The sequence below is a fragment of the Apaloderma vittatum genome, unplaced genomic scaffold (genome assembly GCF_000703405.1).
Source record: "Apaloderma vittatum isolate BGI_N311 unplaced genomic scaffold, ASM70340v1 scaffold37674, whole genome shotgun sequence".
Taxonomy (NCBI): domain Eukaryota; kingdom Metazoa; phylum Chordata; class Aves; order Trogoniformes; family Trogonidae; genus Apaloderma; species Apaloderma vittatum.
Genome location: NW_009711838.1, coordinates 92520 through 108905, shown reverse-complemented (window position 1 = coordinate 108905; position 16386 = coordinate 92520). Strand labels below are relative to the sequence as shown.

General features: G+C 42.5%; 1 protein-coding gene across 2 annotated transcripts in view; it reads right to left on the bottom strand.

Annotated features, from left to right (window-relative positions):
* Positions 1–3905: 3905 nt before the first annotated feature.
* The window catches only part of CEMIP (cell migration inducing protein, hyaluronan binding), a 50837-nt gene continuing 38356 nt past the window's right edge, over positions 3906–16386 (bottom strand). For both annotated transcript variants that reach the window (XM_009867741.1, XM_009867742.1), the window contains exons 18-28: positions 15534–15569; positions 15294–15449; positions 13601–13781; positions 11689–11904; positions 10568–10779; positions 9912–10097; positions 8997–9201; positions 8180–8266; positions 7719–7876; positions 4975–5075; positions 3906–4033 (exon numbers count right to left, since the gene is read on the bottom strand). In XM_009867741.1, coding sequence (XP_009866043.1) covers positions 3906–4033; positions 4975–5075; positions 7719–7876; positions 8180–8266; positions 8997–9201; positions 9912–10097; positions 10568–10779; positions 11689–11904; positions 13601–13781; positions 15294–15449; positions 15534–15569 — 1666 coding nt within the window. The remainder of the gene's footprint in view (positions 4034–4974; positions 5076–7718; positions 7877–8179; positions 8267–8996; positions 9202–9911; positions 10098–10567; positions 10780–11688; positions 11905–13600; positions 13782–15293; positions 15450–15533; positions 15570–16386) is intronic.

Below are 16386 nucleotides of genomic sequence, written 5' to 3'. Positions count from 1 at the left end.
TTATGCTTTTTAATCTTTGGTAACGAAGCATATTTTTATACATAAGAAAACATTTAAAGTATTTTATATATTGACAGAGAAAGTGTATCTGCTCTATACTTAAATATATACATATAACTGAAAGATACATGTTAATTTTGGAACTAATGAATTGTGTATAGTTATGTATAGTTGGTTGTTAAGTAGTTCTGTTGGCTGTATACAGGTAGACATTTATACACACCACACACACAAATACACATTTCCCATTCCCACCCCTCCCGCAATACACACAAATCTATACACAGGCATTGAAAGAGACAAGAGACAAAAATAAAATAAGAAATTTGCATTGAATATTTATTTTGATAAACATTGTGTACTCCAAACAACTACACATTATTTCATTTGTAAGCCACAATCTGTTGGAACCAACGTCCCAAGAGCTCTTGTCGTCATAAACCAGACAGTCAACGCATCATTACCACGGTCTGCGGACATAGAGAGCTTTCAAGTGCAAAGCAGATTATCAGAAAAGACGTATCGCTGACCTCCTTAACAACCTGGACAATGCTAAACTCCAGTAAAAATGCTTCATATGTCTGCAATTTAGTTGTCTTAGTGCCATTGTAATAAATTAATAGAAAATATATCTTTTTTCTTTTTCATTGGAAAGTCTATAAGAAAATGTACAAACATCTAACTCCGAAAAAGGACCAGCTGTTTCGGCGACAGGTAAAACAAGCATTCAAACAGAGGCAAGAAATCCAAACATCCAAACAAACGAACAGGACAAACAAACAAAATGCAATCAAAAAACCCCCACTCTACCAATGGCAATTGTGTAGGCAAACATTTGCAGTAATAAATCCTTACAAAGAGAGTAAGGGCAGCTTGTGCAGGGACTGCTCAGGTCATCCAGCGAACAAGCTGTCAGGTAATTCACTAGTCAGAATGTGCACGCTTGATTTCTAGAATAGTCAGAGATTAAGAAATAGCCATATGGCACAAAAGTATTGCGGACTGGTGGTGGTGTTAGGCATTGTTCTGCCTTCAGAGCAACACACTGGCTTCATCCCATGGAGGTGGATGGGAGCCCTTTGCATTTCACAGGCGTGGCTGCCCAGTGTACGGCTACGATGCTCTCTTGTCCCTCAGGCTTCCTCCAGACTGCGTCCATCCCCTATTCCGCAGTCACAGCTTGACACCCAGCCTAGCTCCAAAACAGGCCTCATGTGACAAGCATGCATGACAAAAAAAGCTACTCAAAAGTTTTGAGTTTTTTATGAAAGAAAAAAAAAACAACTCCTTTTTCCTAGAGCCAAGACTTATGATTTCACCCTGAGAACTCCCCAAATAGTAAAATCAGAAGCTACACTTTAGCACAAAGGCACCATGCTCACAGAAGCTGAACTAACCAGTCTAGGGGATGGACCCACCTGGTGTGATCCTCCCGGGCGTGTGCCCGCTCCCAGAGGGCAGGAGCAGGGTGCCGGTGAAGCCGTGCACCAGGGAGGGCAGCCCCCGCCCCGGGGTCGTACAAAGCCAAATCCCACCCAGGCATGTTCTGAGCCCAGCAAATCCCACCCAGGCACGTTCTGAGTCTGGCTTTCCTGCCCACTGTTTAATAAGTGCACATGAAAGAAATACTCCTACTTTGGTCCATCTCCTAGCAGTAAGTGTGTTCCACTGACACTGGAGCAATGGTAGCAGAATTGCCTCAGGACAGACTAACATATCCAAGGTACATTGTTTAAGTCCGTTTGCTCGGCTTCAGGGATCTGGCTCTGTTTTGGCTACCAGAGAACATCGGATAGATGATGTTTGGTTAATCATGGTTGAACCACATAAGACTGACTTTTTCAAGAAATAATTTGTGAAATCCCCAAACCATCCATCGTAAGCCATTGGGAGAAAAAACATTACTTGCCTTTTACAAGTGTTGCCCATGCATTATGGAAACGGCACAAATACCTGAAGAACACCTATTATCAGACTCTTGTTGAGAAGCAAGAGAGGGAAAGCTTGGTTCTTCTTGTCTGTTTTGTTGTTTGGGTTTTTTTTTTAAATACAATACACATGACATCCAGCAAGTTACCTACATACTAAGACTGAAAAGAACATTTCCAGTTTCAAAACCCAGGAGAGGCTTGAGGGGAATGTAACCTACAGTACTATCTAAATTTTGCTCACGTTGCTTTGATTTTCAGAGCAATTAATCTAAACCAAGCTTATAGAGTTCAACACCTGCCCAGCCTTTGGAATGACACACAAAATCCCTGCTCTTTCACTCTAGCTGCAAGATAGTTTTTTGGATAATGTAGAAAAAAAAGCAACTTCATTACATGACCTTTAATTAACACAGAGCAAAATGAAGTAATCATCAGCAACTAGAATAATTTCTGTAGCTATGGGGGACAAGCAGAGACAAAGTGGAGAAACAAACCCAGATATCATTCACAAATTGACATTCTACGTGCTTTGAAAAGTTCATCAACCTACCTTGTGCTCTCTCCCTTAGATTTCTTAAAATAGTCACAGCCTCCAAAGATGCCTTCCTGAGCAACAGACAGAAATAGCACTAAGAACTAGCAGTGCTACAATGTTTTACAAGATAATTTTTAATTTCCCAGCTTCAAGAGATGTCCCTGTAGGAGTCCTAGCTCACGCTAATCTGCTTTCATTACCCAGACGTTGCTTTGAAGAAAGGAGAAAGGAGGTACAAGACATCCAGCCAGCATATGGGGATTCCCACACTAATTCTTCAGCTCCGTGGTAAGACCTCTATCACCTTCCATCCAGATCTCATGTCATGCTTCCAGGAGGACCAAAACACTCACACCCTCAAGCCTGAGGACAGGATTAGGAATCAATACACAGCCGAGCGGCCTGACCCCTCTGACCTGCCTGGAAGGGCCAGGGCTGCTCACCCTATTTGCAAGCTGGATAAAGCAAGCCCCAGTATTCCTAGTTAACAAAATGGAAGCCTTAAGGAGCATGGCTTTGACTGGCTAACAAACTTTCCAGACTGATCCTGAATGTTATTATAAGGAGGGACTGTACAGGAAAGGCTGAGAAAATCTATGTGCTAATTGTCATTGCGTTCCTTCTAACTTACAGCTGCTTGTTTAAGGAAAGCTTCCTATTTGAGCAACCACTACTAAAAGACCTTGATCCATAGGAGAAATACAATTTTCTGAGCAAGCAGAAATATATGGTTTCATCAGTCTCTGCCGGCAAGTTTCATCCGCTCCTTCTCTGATCTCTTCGCCAACTACACGCCATGGGTTAGCATGTACAACACCAGTCTCAAAGAGCTTGATCAAACATCATAGAAGCTTTAGGATAAATTCTTTCTGTCCAGTCGTGTTTCCCAGCATCTACGTAATCATTCAAACATATTATATCTTAGATTTTTCAACCAGCCTTTGAATTTGCATTCTATGCTTATGTGAGCAGCTAGTTACACTATGGGGGAAAAAAAAAGAAAAAAAAAAAAAAAGAAGAAGTGTTTGGACAACTTAGAGGCTGGCAAAGGCAATAAATCTTAATGGTCTTCAGACCTAGAACTCCCAAGCTGAGATGTAGCACATAAGTTAGTCTGTCACAAGGGTGCTGATAAAACCAGCACTTTGTAAAACAGGTCAATCCTTGCTTCGCAATATGAGAATCAACACAGCATCAGCAAGCAAGTCACCTGGTGAGGAGCTGGTGATCACAGAACATAGGCTGATCACAGAGGAAGGCTCTTCTGTCACATGTGGCCACTCTAGCTACTTACAGTAAGATTTCTTTTTGAACAACAACAACAACAGCAACAACAGAATGCTACACCTCTGGGGCAGGCTGGCCCGGAGCCTGCGGTGAGCGGTCAGTAGTCCGTCCCATGGGCAGTGCTGGCAGCCAGAAGGCAGAGCAGCGCGTCCTCATAATTTCATTTTCTTCACCACAGGAATTGGCAGTGCTTGATAGATTTTAGCTGAGTCCTCATTAGTGACCAGCTTCACCCAGACAGGGCGGAAGCTGCCTTTGAAGCCGACAAAAGACATTTTTTCTGCAAATCAGAGCAAACACACAAGGAGCGTGTCAGGGCCACACCAGAAAACCTCCCGTGTGTGTGGCTACCCCCAAAGGCTGGATGGACGCAGGTGCACAAGAGCACACATTGCACACCAACTTCGCCAATTATACATTCTCCGGATACTAAAGAAATACTTGCATAATGAAGCTTAATTAAACTTTTACTTACATGTTGTATGCTTCCATTAATTAACAATGTGTGATACATAGCAGAGGAGGAAGAGAGAAGGAAAAACCCTTCCTAGCAGGCAACTTGAACTATCTGTTGCAGCTATTCACTACTTATATGGTGTTTGTACTCAAAACCCTTTCCTGCTTGGGAGATGTGGGGGGATAATGAGAGAAAGAACAACAGATAAGACAAGATCTACATTAGTGAGGAAAGCATGATAAAAACTTGTGGTTAGAGCTGATCAGAGCAATTTGCCCATTAGAGCAATTCTTTAGTGCAATATGTGATGCTTTGAAAGCTATAAGCTTTGTGCCACCAAGTTGGAATTTTGTTTCAAGAGAAAACCAGCTACAAATAAGTTCAGACAAGTAAAAAAAATCCTGGTTTGGGGCATTTAGTGAGACAAAGGTCCAATATTTCTATTGTTAAAATGCCTTTTTACTTAAAGTTAATCTGGAAAAAACACACTTCCTGAACTCTTTGCTTCTAAGAACAACTGCCAGAGCACTTTCCTTCTACGGTATTTAAGTGAGTGCTGTTAGGCAGAGCTGCAGCGGATACAACCTTACCAACTAAATAAATGACTGGTCCCAGGATGTTTGAGCACATGCTGGTAGAAATAAGGAACGTGAAGTTTAGAAGCAGAAGAAAGGTCCCTTTACTGGAACCAGTAAAGGTCCCTTTACTGATCTACTCACCTCATAGGAGGTGCTTTAGAATTGCATTTTTAAAAAAGTGGTTACCTTTTAACCTAAAACCCTCTTCTGCTCCAAGTTTCTCCAGTACTTTAGTCCATGGTCCTCTTGAAATGAATCTTCCTTTAGATGTCACCAGCACTATGGAGCTGAAGGAAACAAAGCCATTTATAAACAGATGAAGTCACAGTACATTCCTCGCTTATTTATTGTAAGCACTAGTACCTCCTACCCCTGTGACTCAGACACCCACGAACTACAGTGGTTTCTGCTTTAATGGCTTTTACCAATGCTTTCCAACACCTTAGTCATATATTCACTTTTCCAGTCATGCAAAACTCATTAGAAAGAAAACAGAATTCATTTTTTAAAAAAATATATACTGTTTTCTAGGGTGATTTAAATGTTTCCAATCAGCAGTTCCATCCTCCTCTGCTCAGAAAGGAACACACTCTCTATGAGATGCTCTTAGCAAGTGTCAAGCAATTTCTTGTTCTTCCATCATTAGCAGATTAAACCTGAAAGAAATTCACTTGAGACTTTTTCTGATCTGATGCTTTTTCTTAATTTTCAGTGTGCTTTTGCTTTAAAAGCATAGTGCTATTATTATTAAAACTGCCTTACTTGCATGTACTGTATTTCACCTTGAAATTGTTGGGGTCCTCTACAAATGCAAAGTGATAAACAAAAGACATGAAGTAAGTGCATTAAGCTAATGCAAATCTGTAAATGCTTGGGTAAAACTTGCTAACTGCCTTGGCTTAATTCTAGATGGGTAGAATAAAAATCCAAATTACAGATAAAGAGATAATCATTTAGTGAGACTTTTCTGGAGAGAAGCACAGGACACTCGGTGAAGTTAAGCCCATTACTTCCTACAAGATGCACAAACACCTCCAAGGGTTATCTCAAAGCCCACGGACAAAGAGCTACGCTCCAGTGAGTTCAGTGGAAGTGTTGCTTTTTTTTTGTCATCGTTGTTCACCTCCTAATTAAAGCTGCATGACAGTAATTGAGCAAATGCTTGCTTAGATTAAATTATTTCATCCCAGCTTGCAGGGTTTCCATGAATGAAACTTTCCTGACTCAAATGGCATTTGCAATCTTGCAGAATGAGAGCCTTGCTGGGTCTGCTTCCTGGCATCACAGTGGACACAAGTCACTAAAAGTAATTAGGGAGCAGCTCCTGCAGAGCCCAAGCCCTGAGCTATAGAGTGCAGCAGTTACATCTTAACACCTCAGCTGGAACTGGAACTGTTCAGGGGAAAATAGCAACGGGTGGTAGCAGCGAAACAACGCAAGGAAAAGAGTTACGAGTCATCAGGACTTTTCCTAGAAGAAACTTGAGGTGTTAAAATGCTCTAGTGCTCAAAACAGTGGATTGAACTAGCAGGCTGGCTTTGACTACTTTGCGAATGCTGAATCACCTCTTTTCTTCTTCCTTCAGTTCACTAAAATAATTATGTTCTGTTAAGCCTTTCTGCTATGGAAATTTAAAGTAAATTCACCATGTTTTGTTTTCTTATCCTTGGAAACTCAGAAAAATGGATTTTATATATTATATATGTGTAAATTAGCCTGCAGAGAGTTGCTTAAATGAACCAAGAGGCTTATCATTGCTAGAAACACCTCTTTTTGCATCCCCATACCCATAAACCTAGAAGTTATTTTAGCAGTCTCCTCAGGAGAGGCTGGTGGGGCCTCATTCCCTCTGTTAGCACCATCGCTCCGACCTGCTCAGAAAGACTTAAACACACCTAACATCTAATTATGATTCAATCTTTTAAAGTAAGAAGGAATCCAAGAGCTGGATTTAGCCAGGACTGAGATTGGATTTTTCGCAAAGGAGGATGATGGGCTCTCTGAAAAGATCATTTTTGTGGTTTTTTTTAGTGAAAGAAAGGTGAGCAACTACCAATGCTTCTCTGCAGTAACTGCTTAATACAGGTTTTGCAACCTTCAGAACTATTTAAGACAATAGAAACACATCTTATCTACCTGCGTGGCCCTCTGCTGAAATTTCCCCTAAGTCTCTAGAATAAATGCCAGAGCAATATCCTGACAGTTTGTCCACAGCTGTTTCAGATGATTCATCAACAAAGCAATCATATTTGTACTAAATGTTATGTATCAGATTTCAAACCAAACCAGATTCAACAACAACAAAACATATTAATTTCCTAATAGCAGTCCACAAACTAATATAAGAAAACCCCTTTGGTTAAAGGGTTTCTGATGTTGTTCTCATTCTTACTCCAGCAGATGAAGCTGCTCTCCTCCAGGATGCAGAAACGTGTGTTGGCTATTTACCACCCACTTGCAAAACTCTGCACTTCTGGCTGCCCATACTTAAAAAATAAAAGCATCCCGCCCTTAGGTCTCAAAGGCAGCATGTGCAAAGCGGAATGTATTTTATTAGTGGAATTTTTTGTGATTTGGGAGAGTATGCAGGCACTAGAGGAATGTAAACTGTGCACATCTGTACCAATAAATGTTTTGCGAATTTAAGTCTGCAGTTTGTCTGCAAGCCACAACATAAATGTAGATCTGCTCTTTATTAACCAAAAGTTGCTCCGCAGTTTCTCTGGGGCACAGTCAGTTCCTACATAACAGAGTCTACACCCCTCTGCTGCCTGCACAACATGCTCACATTTGGACTCTGGTCAGCCAGCAGGTACAAACACCCAACATCAGCCCAGTCAGCCTGGCCCGGGTTGGGTGACAAAACCCAGGAAAAATCTGAGTGTCGTGCAGCACTCTTGTGCCTTAGTAACACCAGATTATTTACTCACTGATCTTTGATGTTGCTGACATAATTTTCTATCTGCGCTGGGATTCCTTGTAGAATTGAGTTTTTGAATGTTACTCGATCAACAACTTTTCCATGATGTCCATCAATCACAACCAGCTGGATACCCTCATCGGTAAGAAAAAACCTGACACCGTCAACCTGTGCAGGAGAAAAATATTCTTGTTCTATCATAGTAACACAATTGTGTACAAACACCTGTAAGAAGCACTGATAGCCTTGAGTCATGGGACTGGTCTATCAAAGGACAGAATTCCAGATCTCTGAGGTCAAGCTAGTAGGGAGAAGTTACAGCCATTTTATAATTATTTTTTTTTTTAAATACAATGCAGAAGTGACCTGATCCTAACTATCCATAGTAACTTCATAAGAAAATTTTCCATAAAAACAAAGCAAGCATCTTGGAATTTTGTCCCATAAAGTTCACTGAGAGGACCCGCTCACCTCAATGTATGCAAAGTCATCCTTTAGGTGGAAGTACTGTTTCTTATATGTTTCTATTTTCACTTCTAGTAGGTGGTCCTTAGTCTTCTGTTTACAAAAAAAAAAAAAAAAAGATAAAAGAGTGTTTCTATTGAGGATGTCCATCACCTGAACATCTAATTTTCAGAAAGCATTTTAAACCTTGAAATTAAATCAACAAGAAAGCTACATAATAAGCACTGACTTGCCAAATTACATTGCTAATGAGACTGGCCACAATGGTAACCTCACTGCTCCTCCTGTCAGCATTTAAATTGTTTCACCACATGGCAGACTATAACTCATTCTCAGTTTGCAGAGCTGACACATAATTCTCCAGGGATTAGCTCTTCAAGGGTGACGAGTGAAAAAAACCCCCCAAACAGATAAACATCCTCACCCTTGCTCAAGAACCAGACTGGCTCGGATGTAGGATAGCGTCTAGTGCATGATATGAATGAGCCACTCAGCTAAGCAGTTCCCTCACTGACACTGCTTTTCTTACAGCCTGGAGCAGCCTTGTGTCTCCTCAGCATCACTTCTCACCTTGTGCTTTTAAGGACAGCACATCACAATGGAGCCCCAAAAGACTAAGTAGCCAACTTCAACCCTTTGAGGACCTGGGCTCTCTGCATGTGCAAGAATCTGTTTCATACTGTTTCACACGTCTGAACCACTTCAGAAAATTAGTCACGGGATATACGGAACCAGGTACAATGCCTATATCTGCGGGCACTATATGCCAGAACTACAGGTCTACGCTGGTAACAATTGTGTGGCAAGTAACCAACTACTTTACCAGTTGTGCACTGGAGAGCTTCTTAGGCATGGGCACTTCTACTATTGGAGTCTCAATGTACTTGGGATAGGCCATGGCTTCGCAGTCGCTGACGTCGGCTGTCTTTGGGAGCACAGCTTTGATCCTTATTCGTTCACAGCCCTTGACTGAGCAGAAAGCGAATTTCTCCTTCTCATTTTGAGCTTTTAGTTTCAGAAAGAGCAGCCTGCAGGTAGGACAGAAAAGTAAGCAGCGTCCTTGTGACTTCTGTGCAAAAAATGACTAACTCCCAGTTTTGCTGGGCTCCTTCCCGACACTTTGCAAATATGTGCACTGCAAACCCTCTGTGCTGACATCTGTATTTTACAGTGCTTGACATACCACATGCAAATAAGAAGGGAGGCAAATCTTATAAATGGTTTGAGGAGGCCAGGGGACTTAACGGAGAGAAATTAAATGACACCTGAACTTCCTTTGAGGTTTGTTTTATAATGAAACATTTATGTAGAAACATATACTTTTTATTTTATGTCTGTCTTTCTTATTATTTTAATCTTTAAAAGAAAATAACAGGCTTTACACTCTTTGTTCCTGTGCATCCCCTCTCGTGGTGTTTATAAATGGTTGCTGCTCAAAGCAAAAAGGGGTGGGCATGTCTCCAGTTCAGTTTCACCGTCTACACTTCGCTTTTGTGTTATTCTTTTTTTTCTAATTTGTATTCACTTGGCAAAGCGCTTCCCAGAGTAATTGGCAGCGCAGCAGAGGCTGTGAATGATTGGCAGCCGTGGGAGTCCCAGGAAAATTAATAACTGGTCACATTCCCAGAAAGACTTTCTGGATTTGTTGCAATCCCCACTAATGGCACTAGCCAAATGGCTTGTGATTCCAGCAGCTTTCCCAAAACGGTGTCCAACCCGGCAAGGCCTGCTTCCTTACCCAGTGTCCTCATCCCAGTAGTAGTATCCTTTGCTAGGATATCTGTGCTCCAGCTTCTCCATCTGTGAAGTTCTGTGGAAGGTTCCAGTTTTGTATGTTTTCTTCAAGAGACGATTGTGGATGTCTGAGAGAATGGAAAACGTCGTCCCCTTAGGATAGCAAAATCCTACTTGGATCCAGTCGTTTCTAAAAACAGCAAAGCCCCACATTATAAAAAATTGACACAGGACTATTATTTTCCTGGGCATACTAGAAGCCAAACTAAATAACTCACTTGGAAATGTAACAGTTTTTTCCTGGCTGGTTAAAATTTTAATGGTTTGAGATGAATCAATGCAATGTAAATTAGACATAACAACCATGGGTTAGTTAGGCAATGTGGGTCAGATCTGCTCCTCGTTTCTACACCTGTGACTTCCATGCACCAGGAATGAATTAGCTTTAGGATTTTAAAAATGAACTATGTTATCTTGCAGGGCTTCCCAGGGGAGGAAACAGGAATCTGAGATGTCCAGTGCAAAGATGGTGAACTCAATGGACTTCCTGGAACAAGCATGTTCATTCTGGAAGAGCTTATGAGGTGATGACCTCACCCATTAAAAATTGTGCAGTTACATTATTGGATTGGAATGTTGGAATTTGGTTGGATCACTCACTTGTTGAAGTTGATGAGCCATATGGCCAGCTCTTCAGGGGCTGTCTTGTCCCAGTGGATGGTGTAGCCCTTCCTCAGAGTTATAACTGGCTGATACTGCTGGTAATGAGTGCTTTTGCTCAAAGCCCCTTCCAAGTAGAGTGGGTGATTGTGATAGTCATTTTTTATTATTTTCATTTTTAGGTTGGCTGGCTTGTAGGCTTGGATGTATATCTAGATGAAAAAACATCACCAAGGATTTAAGGAACTACAGTAACACGTTAAAGGTGCAGCTACTCAATAGATGTGGACTGGTGCAAGGCCTGTGACTTCAGCAATGATCTGTATGCCGTACGCTTATATTCCATTTCTTAGGCTTCCTTTTCAACACAGTAAACTGCTTTCGGAAAAACAGAGGGATCATTACCTCAACCACCAAGTTCAAGAGTCTGTGGCAGCCACAGCTTCAAACCAGCCTGCAGTAGGGCTGAAGTCTGTCACAGCGTTAGTGGCAGCCCTCAGCAGTGGCACAGTGTCTGCCTCAGACATTTGGCTTCTACTGAACAAGGACCTTTCTGTCTGGATTTCAGAAGCATAAAACCAGCTCAGTGGTTAGAAATTGGCTTTAGTGGCACTACACAATGGAGAAAAAAGCCCAACAGTTGCAACACCCAAGAAAAAAACAAGTGCTGCTCATCAGAGGAAAGTGAGGGCTCTCTCAAGGCAGCAGCACTTGGAGCTTGTGTGGTAGGAAGCATGGTTTGATGGTTACACAACAGGATGAAAGATCATGAGAGCTGAAGTCTAATTTTGACTGCTCAGCACGTTTCCCATAACACTGTGGGCAACACTTCCCTCAACATCTTGAAGAAGTCGATTTAGGAATATTAATCTGTTAATGCTCATGGAGCTCTTAGGGCACTTGAGGCAGAAGTTGTTAGAGCTGTTAACAGTCAAGGCCAAAGCACCTGAAAACATACCATGGTATTCTCATGTTTAAAACCACCTGTACTGACATGTGGGTAAATAAACCCTGAGCACCCTGAAGAAAGGTTTCTTCATTTCTAAATGTCAAGCTTTACAGTGCCAAGAAATTTGAAATAAAACAAAGCAATAACAATACTGCAAGGTATGCAGCTTTACCTGTGCAAAGTGTCCACTGCAGATGGAACCTCTCCAGTCAGGCACATCAATGCAGTCAGGGTGCTTGATTAACCAGTTATCTTCTTTTATCAAGTATGAACCTGGATATTCTGACACAGATCCATCTACATCATGAAAAACTGATGTTTTATCACCATCCATATCCAGATCATTAAACCAGGGGCCAGGTTCTCCAAAGAAGACCCTTGAGGTAATCTAAAAAAAGAATGAAATGCATTTACACCTCCAGACAAGAACTCCTCACTTACAGCACAAAGCAAAGGATGGCGATTGCCAGTACAGTGGCTCAAAGGACCCATTTTCTGACTTCATGTGACATTGGAAAGTAGCTTGGACAAGAAATAGTGTTGGGTTTGTGGGTCTACTTGTGCATGAGGAAATGTGTGTGTGCACTAACATCACTTTAACTAACATCTTTACACGGCCACAGGTTTTGACTGCTCAGCTTGAAACATTGTAGGTTTGATACTCAAGGGCTCGGAGGCCCCATGACTCCGATGAAGTCCAGGGTTGCAGGTCTTTTGAGACAGCACTTATGTGGTAATGAAATTACCGGCTTCTGAAACTGAACATCTGAAGACAGAGGCACCAAAACTCGTTTTTGGCTGAGCTGGTCTTGTAAGTTGGTGGGAAAATCAGCTCAGTCATTTGGTACAGGCATATTAGGATTGTTTCTCGCTGCACACTCCCTCTTCCATAAGCCTGAAGTCAGTGTGGAGCTGGGTCAAACACATAAAAGGTGCACGTGATTTGTCAGACAGAGCAGACATGGATTTCCCTGCTGACCATGGGGGAAAGGCTAAAACAATGAGAATTTTAGCCTCAGCTGTGAGAATCTTTTGAAATTATGGAGGAAGGTTCAGGAGACGGGGCGATTTCACTAGAGCACTTCACTCATTGTCTCCTAATATATTTTTAAGGTTCCAAAGCCACATAAAGTCACAGTGATGGTGGGAATAATCAGCCACCTCCCTTGGGAAATGGTCGGTCAGGCAATTTCTGGCTGATATTTTTATCCAGCATAAATAAACGTTACGTCACCAGCCTGCTTGGTGCAATATGAGAGAGTTACCAACACTTTTAGGGGAATTTTGCCTTTCCCATCCCATTTGGCACAAAGCTCACCAGTCAGCACTTTTCCTGACATGTAAGCACATCTGCTAATTTTTTTGAAAGTTAAGCAACCCAAATAATTTTAGTCCCAACCACTTTATTTATTTATTTGTTTGCAGTGTTTGGCGGTTGGATTTAACAGCTGCTAAAGGTGAAACTCAGCAAACCAGTTAGCACGTATTTGTGCAAGCAAATACAAAAATAACTCAGAAGCACAGGCTCCAGGATGGGTTCAGACCAGCACCCAGAAGTTCTTACTGTAACTCAAAGTCTGGCAGATCCTTTTTGGTTGGGCTTTGCTCTCATTTATGTCTGCAGAACTAGAGTCTGTGGAATTACCCTGGTGTGCAGGGCTGCAGAACTGCCCTGCAGAGGCTCACTTTGACTGCTTCTAGGTTAGACATTCCACAAGGTCTAACTTTCTTCTGTTGTTGACATAATATGACACCGCCAGTGAAAATAAAGGGGCAGATTCCTCTCCCTATTTCATAGTTTCGGAGATATGCAGAAATGGAAATTGCTTTCACTTCAATGTCCCTAATTATTTTTTTTTTCAAACTGATGGCTATTTCTGGTTTGCTGCAAACCTGTGAGAGAATTGGATCTTCCTGTTAGTTCACCCATCCAATTTTCTCTTTCTTAGCTGCCACCCTCTTTGTTAAACTTCTGGCAGAGACACTGGGCACCCTCATGAAGATGTTTTCTCCTCAAGGCTGCTACACCCTTTTTGCCCACAACCCCATTTCCACGCCAACTGGAAAAGGCCTTGATAGCTTACAGGGACATCTTCAAAGTGGATGTCGGTGACATTGTTGTTGGGGCAGCTCTGCCAGGCATTGTTGAGCCGGAATGCCAGGGCACTCGTGTGCCGGCCATCCAGGGCCGCGAACTTGCGGAACGTGCAGTTCTGGACGTTGATCGGTCCGTCATAGAACTGAATCCCTCGAATGGGAAAATCCCTAAAACACATTTGGAGGAGACAGAGAGACTCGGTCATGATACATTAACACGAGGATGAGAATGTTTTCCAGGCGCGTACAGTCCCGCAGCACTCATTTCTCAGTTGCTTGCATTTTTCACAGCCCTTAGCATGACTTCTGAGTTCATATTTTGGAAGAGGAGGGATTTCCCTCCTTTTTAGGTTTGTGAAGTCCTCTTATCCTTGCAAGTTTAGCTCAAGTTCTCTCATGTCTAAACAGATCATCTTTGTTTGGTCTGTGCTCCTCCAGGGAAGTAACTTACAGTAATGCCAAAGGGTTGACCTAAGAATGAATAAATTTGTGTTTGCCATCAGAAATGAGTTCTGCAGCAGTGAAACCTGAAACCTATCAGAGCTGTGCAGACTCCTTGGGCTGAGTAATGGAGGGGCTAGAAGAAGTCCCACCACATCTTTGAAAGGAACTTGGAGAGGAACAGTGTAACTAACTCAACTGCAATAAAAAATGAATTTGAAAATAAAGGAAGATTTTACAATCTATATGGCTGAAAAGACATGAAAGGGCAGACTAAAGAACCTTTAATAACAGCCTTTTCTGATATCATCTCCAAGGAAAAGAAAATGGCGTTTTTCACACTGATTAAGCGAATGAGACGCTTAAACTCCTTAAAAGGCTAAGATAAGATGTTTCAAATTTCACTTACAATAAATAAATTTTATCCTTTTCCTCACATGAATGGTTTCCTTTAGACAAGACTTGCCTGCTCCTGTGCATTGTTTCGTCCCTCTGAGTTTCTGCACATAACACCCAAGATAAGCTACGTCCACAGATATATATGTAATGGATATTAGAAGAAGATTCATAGCAGATTGGGTTTTCATTATTACTATAGTTAATAATGAGTCTCCTGTATCACTACCAACAAGTAAGGATGAAGAATGTAATATGGCAGAAAAACTCAGCTGAGCTTTTGTTCACTGCAGGGCTACTGTTGAGATATCCACGTTTTTAGGAACAACAACAAAACATCGTTGCACTTGCAAACCAATCTGTAGGACTAGTGTCTAGGAGAAGGCCACACGAAGTTCACTGACCATTTCAAAACTATTTAACAAAGGCAGGAAAATCCTGTAGTACAGCAGCAATTAACAGCTCTGAGGACCTCTACAACACATCTGGGCTTCTACGAGCCTTCCTGGCAGCTAACCTGGATGGAGACTGCCACATTGCTCAGCCACTGCTGACCACATATAGAGAAGCACCCAGCTAGCCCACAGTCCTCTTGCTGTCTTCTCAGCTCTGTGTGCAGTGGGGAGGGGGAAGAAGAGAGGAGTTTGATGCTGCCTTGGCAGCCTGCAGGTATGTACCTGCCAGCAACAGCTGCACAGAGGACTTTGGGATCGGGACACATGAAACCAAATCCTTTCTGTGTAATGGTTATTAAACTGAACAGCACTGAAGAAACAACACTGGGCTGTAGTTTGCATGTAGAGTGGGAACAGCAAGTGCTTTGATGTGCAGAGCTGAACTTACGGCCCGATGGGCAGGGTCCTTCCTCTGTGATCCAGACCTCCAGGTCCCCAGATCTCGTTGTCCATTGTCTCGGTGCCCAGGTTTCCGCTCTCACCAACAAACAGGCTGTTCTTGATCTCTTGCTTTGAGCCGTCATCATGAGGGAAAGTCCCGCCACTAGGAGGGAAGGGCTGGAGGTAAAGGGTTTGCCCAAGCCACCCCCGGTAACCTGGGCTCCAGCCCAACCCACGGCAGCCTTACCTCGCCAAGGTCAGGCCGATGCCATTGTCAGCAAACCTGCACAGAGAAGAGAGAGATGTGTCAGAAGAGGTTTGGGTTTGCTTTGGTTTATCCCATCAAGCCAAAATAACCCAACTGATGAGATGGAGGAGAGCAGGGCTTAATTACCGCACAGCTCTCATGGGGACCTCAGGCTTTTCCAGGTTTGCTCCCTGTCCAGTTCTGGAAGATCTCTGCTGGCACATCATGCATCATACGCAGATCACAGGAAGCAGCAGACATGCACCTGACTCCTCCAAGCTGAGGTTAAGCCTGTGATTACCGGGCATGGCTTATTTGTCTGATAAAGCTTTTTCCCTGTGTCTAATGACCATGCTCTTTTCACTGTTAGGTAAAAAGACCATGCTTATGTCTCACTCGCCCTAGCTTCTATTGTTTAATAGTGCTGTGCTATATGCATGCCTCTGTGCTCCCACCTGTTCATGTATCACATATGATTCCATGAAATAATTTTACAAGAGGCAATGTTATAAAAGCAGAGAAGTTTGGCTTCTCTTTCATCAACAGGAAGCTAGAAATCACACCTTCCTTATTATAAATAAATAAATAAATAACCCCCTAAGATGTCTTCCCATTTTGCTGAACTCCCAAAGCTTTTAGATGAGCTAAATCAAAACCATCCCTCCATGACTCTTGCTTATAGGAAGGCTACAATTAATATGATAGCATGAGTAAGTCTTGACGCTATCTTCACGTCGGCCTCATTGCTTAACACGTCTGTCACTGATCTCAGCAAAAAACACCCGGGAAGCCCGGGCCGGGCCGGTGCCGGTCAGTAGGTGGCAGCCCTGCCCTCCCCATCGCCCCCGCCGCC